The sequence below is a fragment of the Melanotaenia boesemani genome, unplaced genomic scaffold (assembly GCF_017639745.1).
Source record: "Melanotaenia boesemani isolate fMelBoe1 unplaced genomic scaffold, fMelBoe1.pri scaffold_109_ctg1, whole genome shotgun sequence".
NCBI lineage: Eukaryota > Metazoa > Chordata > Actinopteri > Atheriniformes > Melanotaeniidae > Melanotaenia > Melanotaenia boesemani.
Window position 1 is genome coordinate 128,688 of NW_024580594.1, and position 22,181 is coordinate 150,868.

At 40.8% G+C, this 22,181-nt stretch overlaps 3 protein-coding genes across 3 annotated transcripts; 2 read left to right on the plus strand and 1 right to left on the minus strand.

Annotated features, from left to right (window-relative positions):
- Positions 1–9,202: 9,202 nt before the first annotated feature.
- LOC121636119 lies at positions 9,203–12,148 on the plus strand. The gene is made up of 9 exons (XM_041979423.1): positions 9,203–9,524; positions 9,741–9,881; positions 9,992–10,161; positions 10,294–10,430; positions 10,694–10,787; positions 10,877–11,212; positions 11,299–11,464; positions 11,544–11,671; positions 11,819–12,148. The coding sequence occupies exons 1-9, from the start codon at positions 9,428–9,430 to the stop codon at positions 12,146–12,148; spliced, it is 1,599 nt and encodes a 532-aa protein (XP_041835357.1). The 5' UTR covers positions 9,203–9,427.
- Positions 11,549–14,935, plus strand: LOC121636120. Its single transcript, XM_041979424.1, has 3 exons — positions 11,549–11,671; positions 11,819–13,379; positions 14,931–14,935. Exons 2-3 carry the CDS (start codon positions 12,167–12,169, stop codon positions 14,933–14,935), a joined length of 1,218 nt encoding a protein of 405 aa, XP_041835358.1. The 5' UTR covers positions 11,549–11,671; positions 11,819–12,166.
- A 5,282-nt stretch (positions 14,936–20,217) lies between these two features.
- LOC121636124 lies at positions 20,218–21,683 on the minus strand. Its single transcript, XM_041979426.1, has 3 exons — positions 21,530–21,683; positions 21,264–21,346; positions 20,218–21,002 (listed from the first exon to the last, which is right to left on the minus strand). The coding sequence occupies exons 1-3, from the start codon at positions 21,532–21,534 to the stop codon at positions 20,452–20,454; spliced, it is 639 nt and encodes a 212-aa protein (XP_041835360.1). The 5' UTR covers positions 21,535–21,683; the 3' UTR covers positions 20,218–20,451.
- Between the last annotated feature and the right edge of the window lie 498 nt (positions 21,684–22,181).

Sequence of the window (22,181 nt, forward strand, 5' to 3'; positions counted from 1 at the left end):
CAAGCGTGTGCTGGCTGAAATGTTTGTTCTTAGCAGATTTGATGAGGCTGTTCCAAGGAAAGAACCCGCATCCCATCTTGGATGTGATGACTTCCGAAGCTTTGCACATAAGCAGGTCTCGCACAATGGCCTGCTCGCGTGAGAACATGTGGTTCATGCAGTACTGTGAGTCTTTGTATAGCGTTCTCACAATGAGTTTACCGTGACCCGATGCGCCGTCTTGCATGGGAACAAGCGATACGGAAACCGCGGAGAAGCCCGAGTCCAGCTGCAACGTTTCCACTTCTGTCACCCTGTGTGAGATGAGTATGCTGTTGGCTCGATGCAGCTCTAACCACCGGCTGACGTGATCCACTTGTAGCTTTTGCTCCGGATACAGGATGACATCTCCCCGCTTGAGCTGGTGCCAGGGACAGGTGGAAAAGCATGAGATCCGATCCCTCTCCAGCTTGACGCAGTCCCCTTTCATGACACAAGATATGAAAGTCTCGGTCACAGCAGAATCGCAAGGCGAACGCACGCTTTTGAAAGCTGAGAGGCCCCTGACTTTGACGGAGATCGAGGACAGTTCCCTCTTCTCGGTGTCAAGGCTGTGCGTGAGGGCAACGTATGTCTTTTTTGCCACGTGGCAGTAGATGGAGCAACTATTTTCATACTCCAGCCTGACTCGCCTGCCTTTCACAAAAGGTGTGGTAATATCCATGACTTTTCTGGAGTCAGGTACGCTGGCCACGTACACTGGATAGCCTTCATTGGTGAGCGTTCTTCTAGGGTCTCTCACAACTTTTACAGGTGTGTTCCCTCTGCCAATTACGTACATCCTCTCAAGAGTATCCTCCACCAGGGCTGTGTGCACGTAGTCTAAGAAGGCTGGCACCTCGGCACCCGCACGCTTGAACTTCTCGCCTACGACCTCCCGCGCCCGGCAAGCAAACTCTCTGAGGTGCTCAGTTACAGACCCGCTCCTCTGACGCTCCTCTTTCACACGCGAGTCAGTGTCTGGCAGCTCCTCGACCTCTACAAGCTCCTCGTCCTCTGAGAGCTCCCCGGGTCCGTATCCGACTGCGACCATCACGCTGTCCGTGTCTCCGTAGATCACGGGGCAGCGGTGACTGTAAAATGTGGACACGCACCTGTTTACCACGGCAATCTGTTGCCTTCCGTGTCCAGAAATCAGAGGACCGCACGGGTGCGGGGCTGTTCCATAAAATGAGTTCGCCAGGACTTTGCACTCTCCCTCCTGCGTTTTGTAGTAGGTCCGCTCAGACTCACAAATGTCTGGCCTCTTGAGCCGCCATTTTAACTCGGATCTTTGTTCGAGGTAGTACTCAACGGACGAAGCGAATACAGCTGGGGCACGGACAAAGTTGCCTCGATTCCTATCATACTTGAGAATGAGCGAGGCGTACGCAAAGCCCTCGGACTCCCAACAATAACACAGCCAACCGCTAAGATCGTGAGGAAAGTTTGTGGGAGGCCACGGGATAGTGGTCTCCGGGGAGATGTTGAGAGCGCACATGATGGCTGGGTACATACTTGCAAAGTCGAAGGAGAGCTCTAGACCCATGCCGGGTCCCGAGTAGTGTAGGCCTGTGAGAGGATCACACACAGAACCCCCTTTCCACGCTTCCCGCTGCTCATTGTACAGGCCGTCGTCCGGGACCCAGCGCATTCGGCTGGACAGTTCCTTACCCGCTGGTCCTGCTCTCACTCTGAGAGAATCTAGAGAAAACTTGAGCTGAGGCATCTGGACCGAGTGAATGCTCTGCACAAAGCCGCCGAAGGTGTCCCCTCGTCCATGTACAATCACATCTATATTGAGTGTGGTCCTACATCGATGAAACAAGGCCGATACGGGGTTGAGGACTTTGGCCAGCCTGGCACACAACTGGGAATCCACCAGGTTGTACACAAGCACGGCAAAGAGACTCTTTCCGCCCCTTTTGATCATCTCATCCATGGTTGCATATGAAACGTCTGCCACTTTGCAGAGCTTTCTGGCCTCCTTGGGCGGTTTTCCGTGCAGCTCCCTGGCATTGGCAATGACGAAGGGCGCTATGTCGTTCAGCTTCATGCTCGTGCAGGCGAACTTAATCTCCCTGGTCCCTGTGACCCTGTACAAATCTATGACATTCATCCCGCAGGCGTTCATTTTGAAATGGCCCAGCTTAGCCTTTTTCTTGTTAAACTTTTCTATGTGCTCATAGATTGCACGGAGTTTGTAACTGGTCAGAGTCCTGCCCAGCAACAAGGAACCCACATCTTTGATCATATCCTTGTACATTTCCAAGTATCGCACGTTTTCGAACTGGAAGAAAGGTGGGACATCTTTGGCCAAGGCCCTTGTCACAAAGAGCCCGTTCCAGGCTTTCAGTAGCAAAGCGCATCGATGCTCTGTGGCTGCAGGCGTGCACTTGGCATAATTAGACACTGCATAGAAATGGACACGTTGCTCGATGACCCTGAGGTCGAACTCTGCATTGAATACATACAGAAGCTCGATTCCGTGCCGGTACAATATTTGGATCGTGTTTTCCAAAAGAGCGAGCTCGCTTGAGCATGGATAAAATTTGATCCTCACAACCTCATCTATACCAGCACTCTTGGCCAGTTCGTGGTCAGCCTCTGGGTGCGGGTTACAGCCAGCAGCAACCTTGCGCGTGTTGTAGAGAACCACCAGTTCTTTTCTATGATGTTCTTTGGAGACCTTGGGCACGTGGGAGTTTACGATGACCAGCGAGATGCAGGTGATTTCGTGTAGCTGGCCTGGCAGGTCTGGTGCAAGAACAGGAATGGACACGTGCTTGCACTCTTTGTGTAACTGGGATCTGCCCGTGTTCAGAGCAAGAACCAGTTTCTTCCTGTAGTCTGTCATGTCAGCAACCATACGTTCGGTGCAGTAGGGAAACTTGTAAGCAAAGGACTCACATCTAAGGGATGTGTCTAGATACGATTTATCAAACACCGTTTCAATGTCCAGACAAGCGGACCGGTAGAAGTGGTGTGCGTGTTTGCTGTCAAAGAGCTTGGCCTCCGCTTCAGACCTTTCATGATCGTAGATGAGATCTGAGACACGGAGGTCTCGGTTCAGCTTGTTTGCGGGCATAAAATACACCCTACCGAACATGACATTAGAGCACAGAGCGGGCGTGTTACCGTCTCGAGCCACATAGTAGCCTTTGTCCGGGCAAAAGTCCCCAAACGTCAGTGCACCTCTCACCGTTTCCACATACTTTTTGGCCAGGCCTATGCGTTTGAGAGGGAACACTTGAGCGTTTACTCTTCGCTTGATGTCTTCGTGGAGAACGCGAGTATGAACGGGTTCACACGCAAAGTGCTTTGACCATGTTTTCTTCACGGATTCCCAGGTCTCTGTTTCACCGTCTTGGTCAGAGATGAGGTCCAGATCATAGCCCACAATGGGAGCAATGTCAGTAACTTTGAAGTGCACTGTGGTGTGGATACTGATGCGTTGTGCCTCAACCACCACCAAGCCTCTGCACAGAAGTACTTCTTCACATTTGTGGAATAGGACAGATTTCACCATGACTCCGACCAGATCACGCTCGTATTTGGTATTGACAGCTCTGTGCAGGGGAAAGACACTGGGAAACAGGTCCACAAAAGGCACAGCGGTGTCCATGTTTGAACAGACAGACTTTTGACAGGCATTACAAGACTCATACAAAACGATCTGTAATTAGAAAGAGCTCACTTTGTTTTACAACGTGAGCTCTTTTTATGATGACGGGGTGCGGGTGGGGGCAGAATGGGTGTGCCTGTGTGTGTGTGTGTGTGTGTGTGTGTGCACTAACGCACCTATCTAAGAGTGGACTAATCCGTCATTACACACTCACTAACAGGGGACCATGAAGCTAACAGGGGACATTTTTTAGGTCCCCTCTTGGACATGCTTTAAATCATGTTAAAAACATGTAAAAAACCATCTGGAGAATTTTTACAACTTTAGCCAAGAGGGGACCTGGATGTGTGTGTGTGTTAAAGTTAATATTCAGCAGTCCCCCTGCTGGCTGAGGGGTAATTTTAACGACCCATTCACACACGTCGCTTTTTACACTCCCCACTTAGCATATGACCGGGGGCCTTTCAGACTACAGAGTGACTGATGAACAGGCAATTTAGGTAGCAAACCTCCTGACACTAAGCAGGCTAAGTTTAAGGAAGTTTGAATTCAATTTTTCATACACATATGTATGTATATATATATATATATATATATATATATATATATATATATATATATATATATATATATGTAATGACAAATACTTTATTAATCCCACAGGGAAATTCAACAATGTAGTAATAATAAGTAATAATTATGAGGAGGTCAATTTCTGTAGGCTGATGGCTGCTGTTGCTGTTGCTGATGGCAGGGATGATTTTCAGTACCTTTCATTCTTACAGTGGACTTGAAGAAACTTCTCACTGAACAGACTCTGTTGTTTGATCAATGTGCCAGGAGAGGGTGTAAATAATCCTCAAAAATCTTCTCTAAATGTGTAATATATGTTTTTTGGCCCATCGGGCCATGTCAGAAGGTCCCCACTTGGTTGATATGGAATGACAGGGGTCCACTGTTGGATGGTACAGAATGACACAAGTCCCCACTAAGATGGCATAGAGTGACATATACACTCCAGATTGAGTGAATGAAGAAGAAACTGACTTACAGTTAAAATTTTTTAATTGGATCTAATTTAAAAAATATGTGTAGAGAGTATTTATTTATTAAATTAAACAAAGTGAAAAATACTTTATTGATCCACAGGAAGATAAAAAAATGTTTTGTTTTTTTCCTCTCTCACCCCTTTTTTGAAACAACAATAAAATAATAATAATAATAATAATAATGACTAGGAGGTCTTGTTCTGGAGGCCGATGGGTGCTGGCAGGAATGATCTTCTGTACCTTTCAGTCTTACAGCAGACCTGAACAAGCCTCTCACTGAACACACTCTGTTGTTTGATTACCGTGTTGTGTAGAGGGTGTAAATAATCCTACATAAGCTTCTATATATGTTCTGTGGCTCATCGGGCCATGTCAGAAGGTCCCCACTTGGTTGATATAGAATGACAGGGGTCCACTGTTGGATGGTACAGAATGACACAAGTCTAAGATGGCATAGAGTGACATACACACTCCAGATTGAGTGAATGAAGAAGAAATTGACCTAAGTAAAATTTATTAATTGGATCTAATTAAAAATATGTGTATAGTGTATAGTGTGTATAGTGTATATATATATATATATATATATATATATATAATTTCATCTTGTTGAATACAATCTATTTGTGTACAATTATCGGTCCAGAGAGGGAGAGATGGAAAAAGAAGGAGAGGAGAGAGAGCGAGGTCGGGAAGAACCAGGTAAGAATATAATTTAGGGGAGCCCAAGTCCAGTCCTGCAGAGCTTCTATCCTGCAGCTTCTAGATGCATCCCTTCCCCATCACACCTGAATCTAATGGCTAAATGTGCTCATGCACATGTCATTCAGCTCTGCAGAGGCCTGCTAACCAGCTATGCGTCTGATTCAGTTCCTGATGGAAATTATCCAGAGTTGATGCTTTAGTCACAGATTTTCCCAAAAAGTTTGTGCTTTTTTCCCACAAATGTGGGAATGAAACTTAAATGTACTAAACAGTCAGATTGACTGAGTACTGACACTTGTTTTTCTACTTAAGCAATGATTTAAAAAGGTTGTAAATCTTGTTCTAGTAAACTTAAGTGCACCATAGTTAGTTTGATAATTATTGAAGGTAATTTTTCAACAGCGAAGTTGTGGCTAGTGAAATCCACTAGCCACAGTGACTGGTGAGCAAAAAAGTTGATGTCAAGCCCTGTATATACATATACACACACACACACATATATGTATATATATATATATATATATATATATATATATATGAAGTGAAAAATACTTTATTGATCCCACAGGGAGATTCAACAATGTAGTCATTTTTTCTCTCTCACTCCTTTTTTTTTAACGACAATAAAACAACAACAATGATAATTATAATGATAAAGAAGTCTTGTTCCGTAGGGTGATGGCTGCTGGCAGGAATGATCTTCTGTACTTTTCAGTCTTACAGCGGATCCGAAGAAGCCTCTCTCTGAGCACACTCTGTTGTTTGATCACTGTTGTGGAGTAGTAAATAATCCTCCATGATCTTCTACATAAATATGTTCTGTGGCCCATCGGGCCATGTCAGAAGGTCCCCACTTGGTTGATATGGAATGACAGGGGTCCACTGTTGGATGGTACAGAATGACACAAGTCCCCACTAAGATGGCATAGAACGACATACACACTCCAGATTGAGTTAATATACTGTAGAGGAAATTAACCTAAGACACCAGTTTATTGGAGGGTATGGCACAACCACTGTATACATATTCTAATAAGTACATACTCCTACCCACTCCTTTTAAGGGTCTATCACTAATAGTATTACTGCCATATTCATTTGCACTTAATGCACAATAAACAATGAATGATTATGTACACAGTAATCTTTATAATGGCGGTTAAATATGTCATATAAGAATTGAATGGAAAATTATAATCTGGAAATCAGAGCTGTCAAAAGTTCTCACATTCTCTACTTAAGTAGAAGGGCAGACACTTGTATGAACAAAAATGCTGGTAAAAGTAAAAGTACAGGTTGAAAGTACTGTTGAACTGGAAAATAATCAAAGGTATTTACAGGTAAATTTATATAATATAAGACCATGCAAAGATTTTATAGGACACCAGTTAGATTGAAAAGATTTGGTCTCAAGTTTGTTCTTCTATGTTGGAAGTGTTAAGATAAGATACTTTGATGCATTGTCTTGATTTGGAAGAAGTGTGCCGCTTTGTCAGAGATTGTGTTTAGTTTGGGATAACGAATCAATCCCATTTTCCCATCCTAGTTCTTTTTGCTTATTGATTTTCACACTTGAGATTTACTGTAAGTCAAAATTCCTTTTTCTAACATGTGCTTTAATACTATCTGTCTTTATTAGTCTTTACAGTGTAAACACCATTTTTGCATTTGTTGTTTTTAACATTGTAAAGTGATGTTTAGGGAGATTATTACATGATTTTGTAATGCGCTGAGAAAAAAACACATCAAATAACATGATTATATTACGTTAAAATAAAAATCTGTTTTTTGTGTGTATTTGAAAGAATAGATATTGAGCTTGATCATCTTTTTAACATTACACTGCTAATTTTTTTTGGAGGAAAAATAGACTGCATATGTCACTTGCAGGCTTACTAATAACTAATTTACCATTCATTCTTTTGTCAAAGTGAGCAAAACTCAAGGAAGAAGTGGCCATGTGTAGAACAGTCTGAATTATAGGTCAATATTTATTTGAAGTACTTTGAATTACATGCAATAACACACTACTAAACTGAGAGTTTCTCACTTGCTTTTGCCGCACTCCTGACGACGGAAATGGCTTTTCACGTAATAAACCATCAAGACAGCTTATTACATGAAAAATATCATAAGCTCACTATAAGAGCCCCCCCCGTGGTAGTACAGACTTTCCACTCTCAGTGATAGTGCTTTTAACTGATAAATAAATTAAAAACAGCTTTTTCTTATGTCTTTTCAATAGTGCAATGTATACATAAATTACAAAGAACAAAAAATCTGTCCGTTGACATTGACTACCAACATTGTTACCCTTACACTGGTGCTCTGTTTACATGAACTACCCACAGCGTTACCCTTACACTGGTGCTCTGTTTACATGAACTACCCACAGCGTTACCCTTACACTGGTGCTCCGTTTACATGAACTACCCACATTGTTACCCTTACACTGGTGCTCCGTTTATATGAACTGAGTATATGAGTGACTCATTAAAGTTGCATGATGCAATTGATAGTTCTATCAAAACAATGATTATGAATGGGTATGGAAGTACTTCAACAGCGTATGAGCAGGACTGGTCTGCTGTACTTGTGCTGTTTCAGCATTGCAATTTCCCTGCTGTGAGACAAATAAAGGTTTTCTTATTCTTATTATTCTGAAACTTAATTTATTAAATTTTAAACAGCATTTAAAACTGGATTAAAGTGAATCATATAAAACATGAAAGATTTTATATTTCTAGTACTTTTTGTCCATTAATGAACAGGAACAAAGGTCTGTGTCTCCACACAGCAAAATCAAAAGTGTTAAATTTCCAGTGTTGGTGTTGTGTGTTAAAAATTCAGAGTCAATCCAACACTCATTTACTTAAATTAACCTATGGGAGAGTCATTGCTTAAAATAGTTAGTGTTAATCTGGTGAGTTGAATCCAAGTAACTGTTTTCAGTGTTGATTTTGAAAACCAACACAAAACAGAGTTGAATTTCTACCGGAAGCTTCTAGATTTCTAACGGATCTGTGTCCAGCAAAGAGGAGCGCGCCGCGAAGACAGCAGACCAAGACGTCTGGCTCTTTTCGACAAACTTCGTGTAAGTAAAGACATGTTTATCAAATTTTATGATCTGTGCGAATAATTCACTTAATCTAGGCGGAGTAGAGGCTAATTTAGAAGTGGCGGAGTCTTGTCTGCAGTAGACATTGTGACGAGAAAATCCCTGTTTAAGGTTAGCTTGATAGCTTTATGCATTTTTTATTTTAAACTTAGTTTGCATAATGGTGTGGATGAATACGCACAATTACGGTAACGTAAGTATACAACGCGTCTGATTTTATATAGGATGAGACAGTAAAGATATGCAAATGGCCATGTTTTGGTCAGAGGTTTTTAGCTAGTTAATGTCCGGATTAAACTGGAGGCATTAGCCCCGCCACGTTTGGGAGTTTGACCCGGACATGTTCTCTTTTTGAGAGCGTCCGAAAATGCATCTGTCTGGATATTCAAAATTGACTGGAATTTTGCTCTGGCACAACTTTGTCCTCGAGATTTGCGAAAAGTGTTGCATGGTCGGTCGGACATGAGAGGTGGACGTAGTGAAGTCCGCATTTCTACTAATGCAGGATGAATGAACAGCTTTAACAGCTGACCAAGGTGCACCAGGACTGTGCACTGCCGCGTTCACAGTCCTGCACTATCACGGACCGCGTTTCATATAAAATAAATAACCGGGTCAACTGGCTCATTGCACTTAGAGACACAGACCAGCAACAGCACTAACGTATTTATGCTAAACAGTGGAGAAAGTGTGCAGGACTCTCCCTGCTCATATGGGATTCATAGTTTCAGCATCACTCTATCCACAGTTTAACACATTAACTAGACGAGCTAAAGACAAGGTTCATATTTCAGATTGATGAAATTACTTGGGAATTTTACATCTAGAGTCCAGCATATAGAAAAGCAACAAAAATGCAGAAACGTTAATGTAAATTTATGGAGACTTTAATTTGTTTCTTCACAGTGCATCATGCTGGTGAAGGTGAGATTTGGAGAAATCCAGAAGTATGTCAAAGTGGCTCAGACCAATGAAGGCTATGAGGACTTCAACACATTTCTTCAGAAAGGTTGGAAACATTTTTCACACAGACAAGAATGTAAACAGAGTGCTTAGTGTATTTCCTGTTGAACTTATGTGATATTTTATGTTTATCTTATGGATTTGTATATATGCTTCCAAATAGTAATATACTGTGACAAATTCAAAAATACTTTTTGGAATTTCTATTTTGAGGTAATGCTCACAATATAATCTGTTATTACTTTAAATATGTTTTTATTAGTCATTCAAAAGCTAGATCTTCCACTAGAGACTGAGTTGCACCTGACAGATGAATCAGGGACAGATGTGGATGCAGATGTGTTTGAGGAGCTTTTGCGAGCAGGCAACCTTACTGTTAGAGTGACATCTGAAAGGTCAACAGGTGAGACTCAGCCTTGTTAGGGGACGAGTAGATTATCAGTCATGAATATTATGGAGAACTTCTTCTTTCTAAAAATAATTGTGTGTATATGTTTTCAAACTACTTTACAGTTTTACTTCAGCCTGATCCATCGAAGACTTCAGTTGAGTCATCCACTTCAGTCAGTTCATTTCCATCTGCGTTTGGAGACTCCTTTTCCTCTGATTCATCAGATGCAACAGTCATATTTGAGAAAAATGGAGGGAGAAGAACCCATTCTGAATGGGAATCAGCCAAGGAGGTATACAGCCACATCTATTTTTGTTACAAATTGTATTCGCTATAATACACAAAGATATTGTGGAGTTAGATTGTGGTTTTATTGTTGGATGTGATGATACATGTCAGCTAATTTTATAACTCTTTCTTTTAGACGGTGAGAAATGCTCTTCAAGCCAAACCGGGGGGGCAAGTCATTTTTGATGAATATGAAAAAACAAAAAAGTTGAAGGATAGCACACGGAGGAAGTTGGTAAATCTTCTTGTGGCTGACATGGTTGAAATTCATGGGTAAGACTAAAAAGTATTTGCACTTTGCATTACTTTAAGAAAGTGCTCACTCATTGTAGATCATTCTGTATTCATTATAAAGAGCAATATATTAACAGTACAAACAATTTGTGTTTTCTTTTTTTTGCTGTAATAAAAAATACAGGACTAAAACAAAAGCAAATCATTTGTCATATTATGTAACTCACTGAAGCTAATAAAGTAAGATGTAAATGTAACAGTAAAAGCAAATATAATGTTCATCAGCCATGTTTATCTTTCAGGAGAATCCCACCAGTCTCTGTCCGAAGGAAATATGCTTTGGGTATCATCTCTCTATTTCCAAGCCTCAGAGATCCATACTCAGACAATGGATATGTGAGTTTGTAAATGATAACCTTGTATGGTAACTTAAGTACTGATATGTTTTGATCTTGTTACACAATGTATTGTTTTTAATTTTGCAGGAACACTTCTATGACCCACAGAGTGGATCTGGATACCTGGCCTGGAGGTTAAAGACTGTTCAGCGCAACTCTGCAGCTCAGTCCCGGAGATCCTCCACCAACACTGTCCATCAAGATAGTCCGAAGAGAAGGAGGGAGTTTCTCACCCATGATAAGCAGCTGCTCGGTGATGAATGTCATGAAGCAGTATCGTTTTTGAAACATTCAACTGATGTATCAACAATCAAAGAGAAGATGAGGGCCACATTTCAGTACCGCCAGTCGCTGGTGCAAGATCAGAGGTCCTCTTTAACGGTCTTGGATGTCTTCCCAAGATTTCTTGACATCCCAGGCTTGGTAAGAAATTTTTTTTTCAGTGAACTGTCTTATTTAGGGTATAATCTTTAAATTACACAAGTATGAAAATGTATGTTCTTCCGTAGATCGAACAAGATTTCATACAAATGTTTGGAGAGGAAGTGTCTGGAAGATTTTTGGCAAGATGGCCCACATTTTTCAAAGCTAGGATCCTGGCTGACTGCAAGAACATGACTTCCAATGAGCACATTGAGAACCTCTTGTCCATGCAGCAAGACTCCAGTGGTTTGGGTAAGTTTTACTCGTACGTTTCTTTAAATTATCTGAATGATTTATGTGAATATCTGATATTTATCCTGTTTTTCCCTAGGCTGGGATAGTGACCTTTCAAGTGTTCTGCTCTTGGTTCACTTGCTTCCCCCCACCTCTAAAGGCCACAAGAAGAGTGTGAAAATGAGCTCATGTCAAGCTGTTGACCATGTTGTGAAATATCTTCAGGTATGCTTTTCTTTTGTTCTTTTGCGGTTACTCTGATGAGCTTACTTATTTAGAAAAACTTTTTTACTGGCACAATTAGTCTTTTGATTGTAGCAGTTTTATGTTTTAATTATTTTCAAATGATTCTTATTGATAATTTTGTTGTAGATGGGAGCCAGTGTTGAAACTTTCCTTGCTGGTGTGGAGCCAGGACAGCCATTCCTCCTCTGTGTCGGTGAAAATAAGAGCAGCATCCAAAGATACTATGTCATCATGGATCACAAGGCAATCCCTTGCAAGGCACAGACATCTCTGGCAGCTTTCGACGAGCTCTTTAAAGCACACTTCACCTTCAGCATCAACTACCATGATTCCCTCCACAACTTCTATACATTCATCCAAACCACAGTGTTCAACATTGACGTGGGAAGTGCCAAGGAAAGTCCCAGAGTCAAGGAGATCAGAGCAAGACTTTTGCAAGACACTTGTGACACTTGAAGATCCGTGGCCAGAAATATGTTTATCTGTTCCATTTGTAAGGCATACCACAAAAGTTCTGCATTGCTTTGCCAGCATTTAAGACACCAACATGGTTTATATCCCGGAAAAACACTACGTTTGAAATGTGGACAACCGGGATGTTACTCATCATTTTGTACTTTTTCAGGTTTTAAGAAGCACCTTCTTAATTTCCACAAAGATATTGCTCTGACTAATAGTGGTGACACTGTGGACACTCAGGATGAAGTTGGTGAGCCGTCAACTTCACAGGCTGTCGGAACAGAGTCTGCAACAACTACCCAGCTCTCTGTTGACAATAATCACATGTTGAACCTGTGTGCTTCTGTTGTGGCACAGTTGCAAGCATCTGGTGTTGCTGAGAGCACAGTACAAGCAATGGTTGGATCCATGGAGGAACTTGTAAATGATATTCAGAAGCAAGCTAAAGAGGCAGTTCTCAGCTGTACTTCAGAAATTCAAGGCATGGATTTGGAAAAAAAGGTGGAGGAGTGTTTTGATCACCTAGAAAATCCCTTTTCAACTTTGAACACAAGGATAAAAAGACAGAGGTTCTTTGAGGCAAAGTGGGAAATTGTTGAACCCATCGAGTATGTTCTTGGGGTACGGTTTGACATGCGTAGAGATAAAACAACAGGGCTATACAGTCAGGTCCCTGTAACAGATAAGTTTGTTTATGTACCCATCCTAGGAACACTCAAGTCTATGTTCAAGAACACAGATTTATGTGAAAGTTTCTTACAAGTCAAACAACATGAAGAGGGCATTTATAAAGACATATGTGATGGCTCATATTTCCAAAGTAATATTTTGTTTTCCCAGAAAAAACATGCATTGCAGATTCAGCTTTATTATGATGACTTTGAGACTGCAAATCCTTTGGGTTCCAAAAAAGGGATTCACAAGCTTGGTTGTATTTACTTTATACTGAGAAACCTGCCGCCAAAATACAATTCTGTACTGATGAATATACATGTTATAGCCCTATTTCACGCACAAGATCTGAAGACTTATGGATTTGATGACATTCTGAAGCCTCTAGTGGATGATCTTAAGACACTCGAAACACAAGGAATTGAGGTTCCTTTCTCAGATTTGCCATTGCTTGGTTCTGTTATACAAATAACAGGTGACAATCTAGGTTTGCACGGATTGTTTGGTTTTGTTGAGTCTTTCAGTGCCACGTATTTCTGTAGATTCTGTTTGACATGTAAGGAAGAGTCACAGTCTGTCTTTACTGAAGATAACCCTGGCATGATTTTTCGTACAAAAGAAATCCATGCAGAACATTGTGCAGCTCTGCAGGAAAATCCTATGTTGGTTTCAGCATTTGGTGTCAAAAAGACATGCCTGCTCAATACACTACAGTTTTTCCACACCTCTGATAACTTTGCAGTCGACATAATGCACGATTTGCTTGAAGGTGTAGTGCAGTACGAACTAAAATTAGTTTTTCAATACCTTGTCAGCCAGAAGTATGTGTCTTTGGAAACATTGTCACAGAGGATCCAAAGTTTCAACTATGGTTATACTGAGAGAAAAAACAGACCAAGTGGTTTGAAAATGGATGAAGCTAGCAAGGATCTTGGACTAAATGCTATACAGTCATGGTGTCTTGTGAGAAATGTTCCTCTTATTTTTGGTGATGTTGTGGAAAGAAACAACTGCCACTGGAATCTGCTCCTCCTCTTGATTCAGATTGTAAATATTGTTTTTTCACCCATTGTAACTCGTGGTATGACATTCTATTTAAAGCACTTGATTTACGACCACCACAAGCTGTTTACAGTTTTGTTTCCACTTAAAAGATTGATTCCAAAGCATCATTTTATGTTGCATTATCCACGTTGTATTCGAAAAATAGGTCCACTCCTCCATGTATGGTGTATGAGGTTTGAGGCCAAACATAACTTTTTCAAAAGATCAGTGAAAAATTTTAAAAATATTACAAAAGCATTGGTCAAACAACACCAGAGACACCTTGCTTATCACTGGGAGAATTTTGATTTTCAGAGATTTGAGTTTGGTCCAGTGAAGAAAGAAATCATTAATAGCTTGGTAGGCGGTGAGGCTTTATGTTCTGTGTTAAATGTAAACGCATATTGTGAAGTGTCAACCACTAATTGGGTGAAGAATTATGGAACGGAGTATCAGACTGGAATGTTTGTTTGTACTGGAACAGAAATGGAAATTCCTGTTTTCAAAAAGGTCACCAACATTATTTTACATGATGAGCAACCTCTCATTTTGACCTGTGGTGTGGAAACTCTTTATTTTGATGATCACTTTAATGCATACTGTATTGAGGAGAAAGCAGATTCATTCTGTGTTATTCGAGTTAAGGAACTGATTTATTACAGACCCTATGACAAACAGTTTTCAAATGAAGTGTGTGACAAAATGTATATTGTACCATATTGTCATATTGTCTGACCTGTTTTGCAAAGCCAGTGCTGTTTTTAATGTGGTATGCTTGTTTGAAATACAGGTTGATTTCAACTGAAACTTCTGAGTGGTTTTGTTTTTATTTTAATTCCAAGGGCATGCATTGTTCTTAAATTATTCAACTCACTTAAAATGCATGATTATAAAAAGATTTAAATAACACTCTCTATGGTGTTAAACAATTTTAACTTTATATAGTGTTACAAAAATACACTCACAGTGTTAACCTATTACACTACACACTAGTGCTACATAAATGTAACACTGAGAGTGTTACATTTTAACTACTGACAGTGTTATTTCAACTCTGTCACAGTGTGAACTCTTTAACACTTTCAAAAGTGTCATTTTAACTATTTGTAGAGTGGACCATATATGACACTTTAAAATTGTTAAATTTAACTCCATGAGAGTTGAATTAGCACTCCTGAATTTGCTGTGCATGCAACGTGTCAGCTGCAGGCTGTTTCAGTTGCCTCTCTGACCCAACGATCCAGTATTACTGGACATATGAAGCCTTAAATCTAGTTTGATGTTTTCCAAAATAACTACATATCTACTTACTTGAGTCTTGACAGATCCAGTTAAACAATATAAACTGATTATCCCAGTGATAAGTTTAATGAATGAATGAATGAAAAATACTTTATTAATCCCAAAGGGAAATTCAATATTGTAGTAGTAGTAACTTTTTTTTTTTTTTTTTTTTTTTTTAGTAAAGTAAAACAATCACATTAATTAATTAAGGGCTTTGTTCTTCAGCCTGATAGCTGCTGGAAGGAAGGATCTTCTGTATCTCTCTGTCTTGCATCGGACTTGAACAAGCCTCCCACTGAACACACTCTGTTGTTTCGTCACGGCGTTGTGTAGAGGGTGTGAAGGATCTTCCATTATCTTCGTCAGCTTGTACAGAATTCTTTTTTTGATGATCAACTCCAGCGGCTCCAGAGTTACTCCAAGCACAGAACCAGCTTTCTTGATCAGTTTGTTAATTCTTTTCAAGTCTCTGGTTCTGATGCCGCTGCCCCAGCAGATTGCTGCAAAGCTGATTGCACTTTCAACAACAGACCTGTAGAACATTTGCAACATTTTGGTGCAGACGTTAAAAGATCTCAGCTTCCTTAAGAAGTAGAGTCTGCTCTGACCTTTCTTGTAAATGTACTCAGTGTTGCTTTTCCACTCAAGTCTGTTGTCCAGCTGAACTCCAAGGTACTTGTATTCCTCCACCACCTCCACCTCCTCTCCCATGATGGAAACACTTCTATGTGTGTTCTTGTTCCTCCTGAAGTCAACAATCATCTCCTTTGTTTTCTTGGTATTCAAGATGAGATGATTGTCACCGCACCATTTCACAAACTGATTGACCAGTTCTCTGTACTCTGCTTCTTGTCCATCACTGATACACCCAACAACTGCTGAGTCATCAGAGTATTTCTGCAGATGACAGAACTCAGAGTTGTACTGGAAGTCTGAGGTGTACAGCGTGAATAGAAATGGTGAAAGTACAGTCCCTTGTGGTGTTCCAGTGCAGCTGACCACCATTTCAGACACACAACCTTTCAGTCTCACAAACTGTGGTCTGTTTGTGAGGTAGTCGTAAATCCAGGTGGTTGTGGAGGGATCCACCTGGAATTTCTGCAGCTTCTCACACAGCAGAGCAGGCTGAATCGTATTAAAAGCACTTGAGAAATCAAAGAACATGACCCTCAAAGTGCTGCCTGACTGGTCCAGATGAGAGTGGGCTCTCTGAAGCAGGTATATGATTGCATCTTCAACCCCAAGCCCATTACAGTATGCAAACTGTAATGGGTCCTGAAAGGTGTTCACCTGCTTGCTGAGGTGAGCCAGTAAGAGTCTCTCCAGGACTTTCATGACGTGAGATGTCAGGGCGACTGGTCTGTAGTCTTTTGGTTCAGCTGGTTGTGGTTTTTTAGGCACTGGAACAAGGCAGGATGTTTTCCACAGCACCGGGATTCTTTTCTGGCTCAGGCTGGTGTTGAACAGGTGCTGGAGAATCGGACATAGCTGTTTTGAGCAGGTCTTGAGAACTCTGGGACTGACACCATCTGGACCTGCAGCCTTGTTCTGGTTCAGTTTCACCAGTTGTTGCATGACTTGGTTACAGGAGACAGACAGAGTGGAGGTGGAGGCAGAGGAGGTTTCAGGAAGTCCTGATGTGGAGGGAGATGAGGTTGTGTCCAGGTCCTTGACTGAGCTGCAGGGTGACAGAGTGGAGGTGTGACAGGAAAGCTGTGGGCTCATGGAGGGTGTGTGGCTAGTTGGGGTTGAAGCAGGAGGTGAGCTAAACCTATTGAAGAACATGTTCAGTTCATTCGCTCTGTCCAGACCTCCATCAGTCTGATCCTCCTTTATCCCGAAGCCAGTGATCTTCTTCATTCCTGACCACACATCCCTCACATTGTTTTTCTGAAGCTTACTTTCCAACTTCTTCCTGTAGTCCTCCTTGCACTTCTTCATTTGTGTTTTAAGTTGTTTTTGTGTGGACTTCAATAACTCCCTGTCTCCATCCCTAAAAGCTTTCTTTTTGATGTTCAGCAGCTTTTTCAGGTCACTGGTGATCCAGGGTTTGTTATTGGGGAAGCACCTCACGGTTCTTGTTGGAACGGTGCTGTCCACACAGAAGTTAATATAATCTGTCACACACTCAGTCAAGGCATTGATGTCATCTCCATGAGGTTCACATAGGACGTTCCAGTCTGTAGCCTCGAAGCATCCTCTCAGAGCATCTTCAGCTTCATTAGACCAGGTTCTAATAGCCTTTCTAATGACTGGTTGTTGCTGAACGATGGGCTTGTAGGAGGAGGAGAGAAGAACTAGGTTATGGTCTGATCTTCCTAAAGGTGGCAGGGCAAAGGAGCTGTATGCATTTTTAATATTTGCATAAAATAAGTCCAACGTTTTGTTTTCTCTGGTGGAGCAGCTGACAAACTGTTGGAAAGTTGGTAGAGTTGCAGAGAGGGAGATGTTGTTAAAATCTCCAGAGATCGCCACAAATGCGTTTGGATGTTGTGTTTGAAGCCTGGCCACTACAGAGTTAATGACATCACAGGCTGCGTCTGGAGCGGTACCAGGTAATATATATACCGCTACCAGAATAACGCATGTGAACTCTCTGGGTAAATAATACGGGCGGAGACTCACAGCTAGCAGTTCAATGTCTCTATTGCAGATTTTCTCTTTAACAGTGACATGTTCAGGATGACACCAGCGCTGGTTTACCAGCACCGCAATTCCACCTCCCTTCAGCTTCCCGCTGAGTTGTTTATTGCGGTCTGCACGGACCGTCCTGAAGCCGTGTACAGACGCATTACAGTCTGGGATGTGTTCATGCAGCCATGTCTCAGTGAAGCACATAATACTGCACTCTCTGTATTCTTTAAGAGACCTGGTTAGCACCTGAAGTTCATCAATTTTGTTAACTAGCGATCTCACGTTTCCCATAACAACCGTTGGAAGAAACGGTTTGAATCGCCACCGTTTTTCTCTCTGCCTCGCTCCTGCCCTGCATCCTCTTCTCTTTCTTTTCAACTCCGTTGGGATTTGAAGTGTTGTTTCACTGATAATCTTGAGTTTGGAGAGTTTTATCAGTTGATCCCGATGGTAAACAAGTCTCGTTGCCATGGAGACTCACAATAACAAGTCTTGCAAAAAGAAAAAATATTCAGAAAAATCTCCCGTATAGCACAGCCTCTGACCAGCGCGAAAAAATCTACCCGAACAGACACAGATTGACAGCTGATATCTTAAAAAAGACGGCTATATTGCAAAAAAATCATAAGTTAAAAACAGAGCTACTACAATTGCTGCTGCCACCTAGCGGCGCATTCTAGAACAGGTAGGGTATAGTCATTGGCAAATTACTGAGCCAAAAAAAACATTTTATGACTTTTAGCAATGTAAAGACAAATGAAAGGACCCATGAAATATTTAAATCTGGTCTTGAGTTTAAAAAAAAATCAGCATTTTTTTGGATTAAAGAAATGTTGTAATATCACAACCTGGGGTCTAACAGAGATGAATGGTTTTAGAAGCGCTATTTCTATTAAAATTAAAATGTGCCTTTACCTCTGTCTATATTTAAAGAAATACATTTATTTTGTTGGTTTGCATTACATAAAAACAGTTACTCTGTGGCCACCTATTATGCCACATGCATGATTCCCTGTGGGGGACACAGAGCAAACAGATGTCTACATTGAACACCTATTTTTACAGTCAATTTAAATATACTTGTCATAATCCACATCGTGATGCATTTTTTTCTTGACATGCATAACAGAAAAGGTAAAAAGAAGTGTGCCGCTTTGTCAGAGATTGTGTTTAGTTTGAGATAACAAATCAATCCCAATGTATCTGGAAGGAACTTCTCAGTTATCACAGTCCACAGGTAAAATAATGGATCAATGTGATGGTCAACATGTCCTCCTGTGAAAGTATGCTTTATAAACCTAACAGAAGGCATAGGACTACTGCACCAGTTTCATAACCTTTTGGTCCTCTGTTACTTCAACAGTCAGTCAGCAAGATGTTACCTGACTTTTCCCATCCTAGTTCTTTTCGCTTATGGATTTTCACACTTGAGATTTACTGTAAGTCATAATTCCTTTTTCCAACATGTGCTTTAATAACTTTCTATCTTTATTAGTCTTTCTGTCAGTAAACACACTTTTTGTGTGTTTTAATCTTGTTTTTTAACATTGTTAAGTGATGCTTGCCATGATAATTTGATTTGTGGAAAGAGAAAAGTGCAAAACAAGAAAACATTAAGTATGGCCTGACTCTCTCTCCATTGTTTACTGTCTTTTAGCAAAACATTAACATTAACTTAAAAAGGCTAAACAAGACACAAAAATGGCAACAATTAATAAGACAGTCTCCATTGTTGACTCTCCTTGATTTCTGATGCACGGATTACATCATCAATGCGAACCCAGTGTGATTGCATCACCAGACACGCAGCTGTAGGGACAGAGGCCACATAGCTTGCCAGCAGGGGATCAGACATGGCCTTTTTGGCAATGGTAATGCCAAATGCCAATTGTTAGCGGGTCGACCCGGCTTTTAAAAAAAACAGTTAGACCCGCTAATTTCAGAGAAAAAGCAGCATAAGAGAGGAGTTAAGGTAGAAACTTGAGTATTATCTCTAATAAATCAATGAAGCAAATGAATCCCTGATCCACTTTCACACAAAGCCTTGTTGCTGGTCAGGAATGCTGAATACAAAAACAACCATGCCCATCCCCCTGGAGCACTTACAGGCTCTAATCTATCACCTTGACCTAAACAATGCAACCCCCCACTCATTTACATCAGGCCCACCGTCAGGTACATAGCTTTGAATAGAAAATCCCCAACAGCCACCTTCACACCTTTTCTTAAGACAAGGCAGGCGATTTAGTCTCCTGCTGCAAGCAGTAACTTGGGGAAAACACTCAGAAACAGTCAAATATTATTCAAAAACATATATTTGTTTTGTTCTGTTTTGTATAAAAATAGAAAAAACTGATAAAAGTTAGTATACCTGGCTACAGCTGCTGCTAAATGTAATGTAATTTGTGGTGTTATGTTTTTCACAATATGGCAATGATGTCACTACTTCCTGAAATAGAAAAAACCAAGAAAAAGAATTATCATAAGGCTGATTGAAACTCTGCGCTAAAAAAATTAAGAAACAACAGCACATGTTTGATTTGTTTAATCAAGTCTTGCTTCATGTAATCCCAAATTCCACAAGATATATTTGCCAACAACATGAAACAATAGATAACGTTCGCATTACCAATCAAAAGTAGTACAACATTAAGTCCAACATTCATTTAAAAGGAAATGTCATTCAGACCCTTGGCAATATCCCTTAAAAATATGTCATGCCCCTTGTCAGTTAAATGAACTTTGTCTCTCAGAAATAGCCCTGGCTTGTCAAACAGTATGTCTGAATGATGTACAGTTATCCCATTACAAGCCAAAACAAAAGTATCCATAACACTATTGACAAACTTTCGTGCTTTTTCCATCTTCCCATGGGGGCCATACCTCCAATGACATCTCTGGTTGATAATAGAAAACATAATCTTCATCTGGGGAAAGTTTTTGTGAAGGTAATGCAGGTCCTTCTTCATTGCTTTGACAAGCAGCACACTTTTCACATGACCCAAGTCATTGCCACCACAGTGAATTAGCAGCACATCTGGAGCAGTTCTTCCTTCAAGACACTGGTGGAAAACGTGAAGTAGGGAGTTCCAACACATGCCACCCCTGCCAAACCACTTGATATGGGCGCATACACCAAGGTTGGTCCCGATGGTCTCTCTTGCACGGTCTTTGCTGCGTTGAATGTAACTGTCACCCACAATCCAGACTGTGTTTTCTGTTAATGGATAAAAAGTTACAGAAGTTTTACTGGAATATACTTGAAAGGTAGTGTGTGATGCTCATGATAGTTATAGTGTTTCATTTCTCATTCAGGAGTAGCATCATAATTTACAAAAACATAATTTACACCTAAAAGATTAATGACAAATTTCAACAAATGGTCATGATATAAACTAGCGACAGCTCTTCAGCTACTGAAACTTTGTTTTTTACTTTCAGGATGAAACACATTCAAAATTAATGTCCACAACTGTACCTTTCTTCTGCTGTGTGAATGTTCTGCTTGACTGTGCATCTCTTTGTTTAGGAGGAACAACTTGAACAACTGATTTGACTTTCCTGGAAAGAAATGAAAAGAAAAAAGGATTATGAAGTAGGGAAGTTTGTTACCACAATAGACATTTTCATTGCAGCACTTTAAGTAAATGGGGTGACTAGCTATCAACATTTTTATACTCTAAATGGTCAACACTTGTAAATCACTTTTTGTGAGGATAAAAACATTTACAATGAACATCTTACCTCATCTTGTATAGAAGATTTTCTGTCTCTTAAATGACTTCCAAATTCCACCAAGGACAAGTGAACTCTGAGTGGGGAAACTCTGCAAGTCTGGACAGTCCAAAATAACACTGGCGGGACTACAGAGGGTTCATTTTATCCTCCTGGCCTGGAATGTGGTCTGACCAGTATAAAGCTTGAGGAGTTGTCGTCACAGCGCATTGCCCCACCCCCCTGGCCGGCTTTCCGCCATGTTTGCGATACACTCTCTCCCAGGCTGAGTCGAGTTATAGCGGTTGTGAGTCGAGATGGGCTGAGTTGAGTGATCTTTAGTCAATATGACAGGATTAAATTGTTGTGTAAAGGAGTGTTCCAGGTATTCACTCTCCCATGAGGGTGAATACAAGAACAAATTACGGTTTTTCAAGATCCCTAATGTGAGAAAAAATGAAGGAGCGAAAGGTGCTGAAGTTACAAAGAGGCGCAGAATGGCCTCCCTACCAGCACAAAACAAATAACTTTAGAAGAAAATAAACCTATGAATATTTCTTGTTAGCACTAGTAGCTAGCTAAGGCAGGTTTCATTCATTCATCTCATCTTCGCGTGGATGATAATGTCACAGAAGCACAGCTGGCAGATGTGGATATCATATACCAACCCCTAGAAAAATTG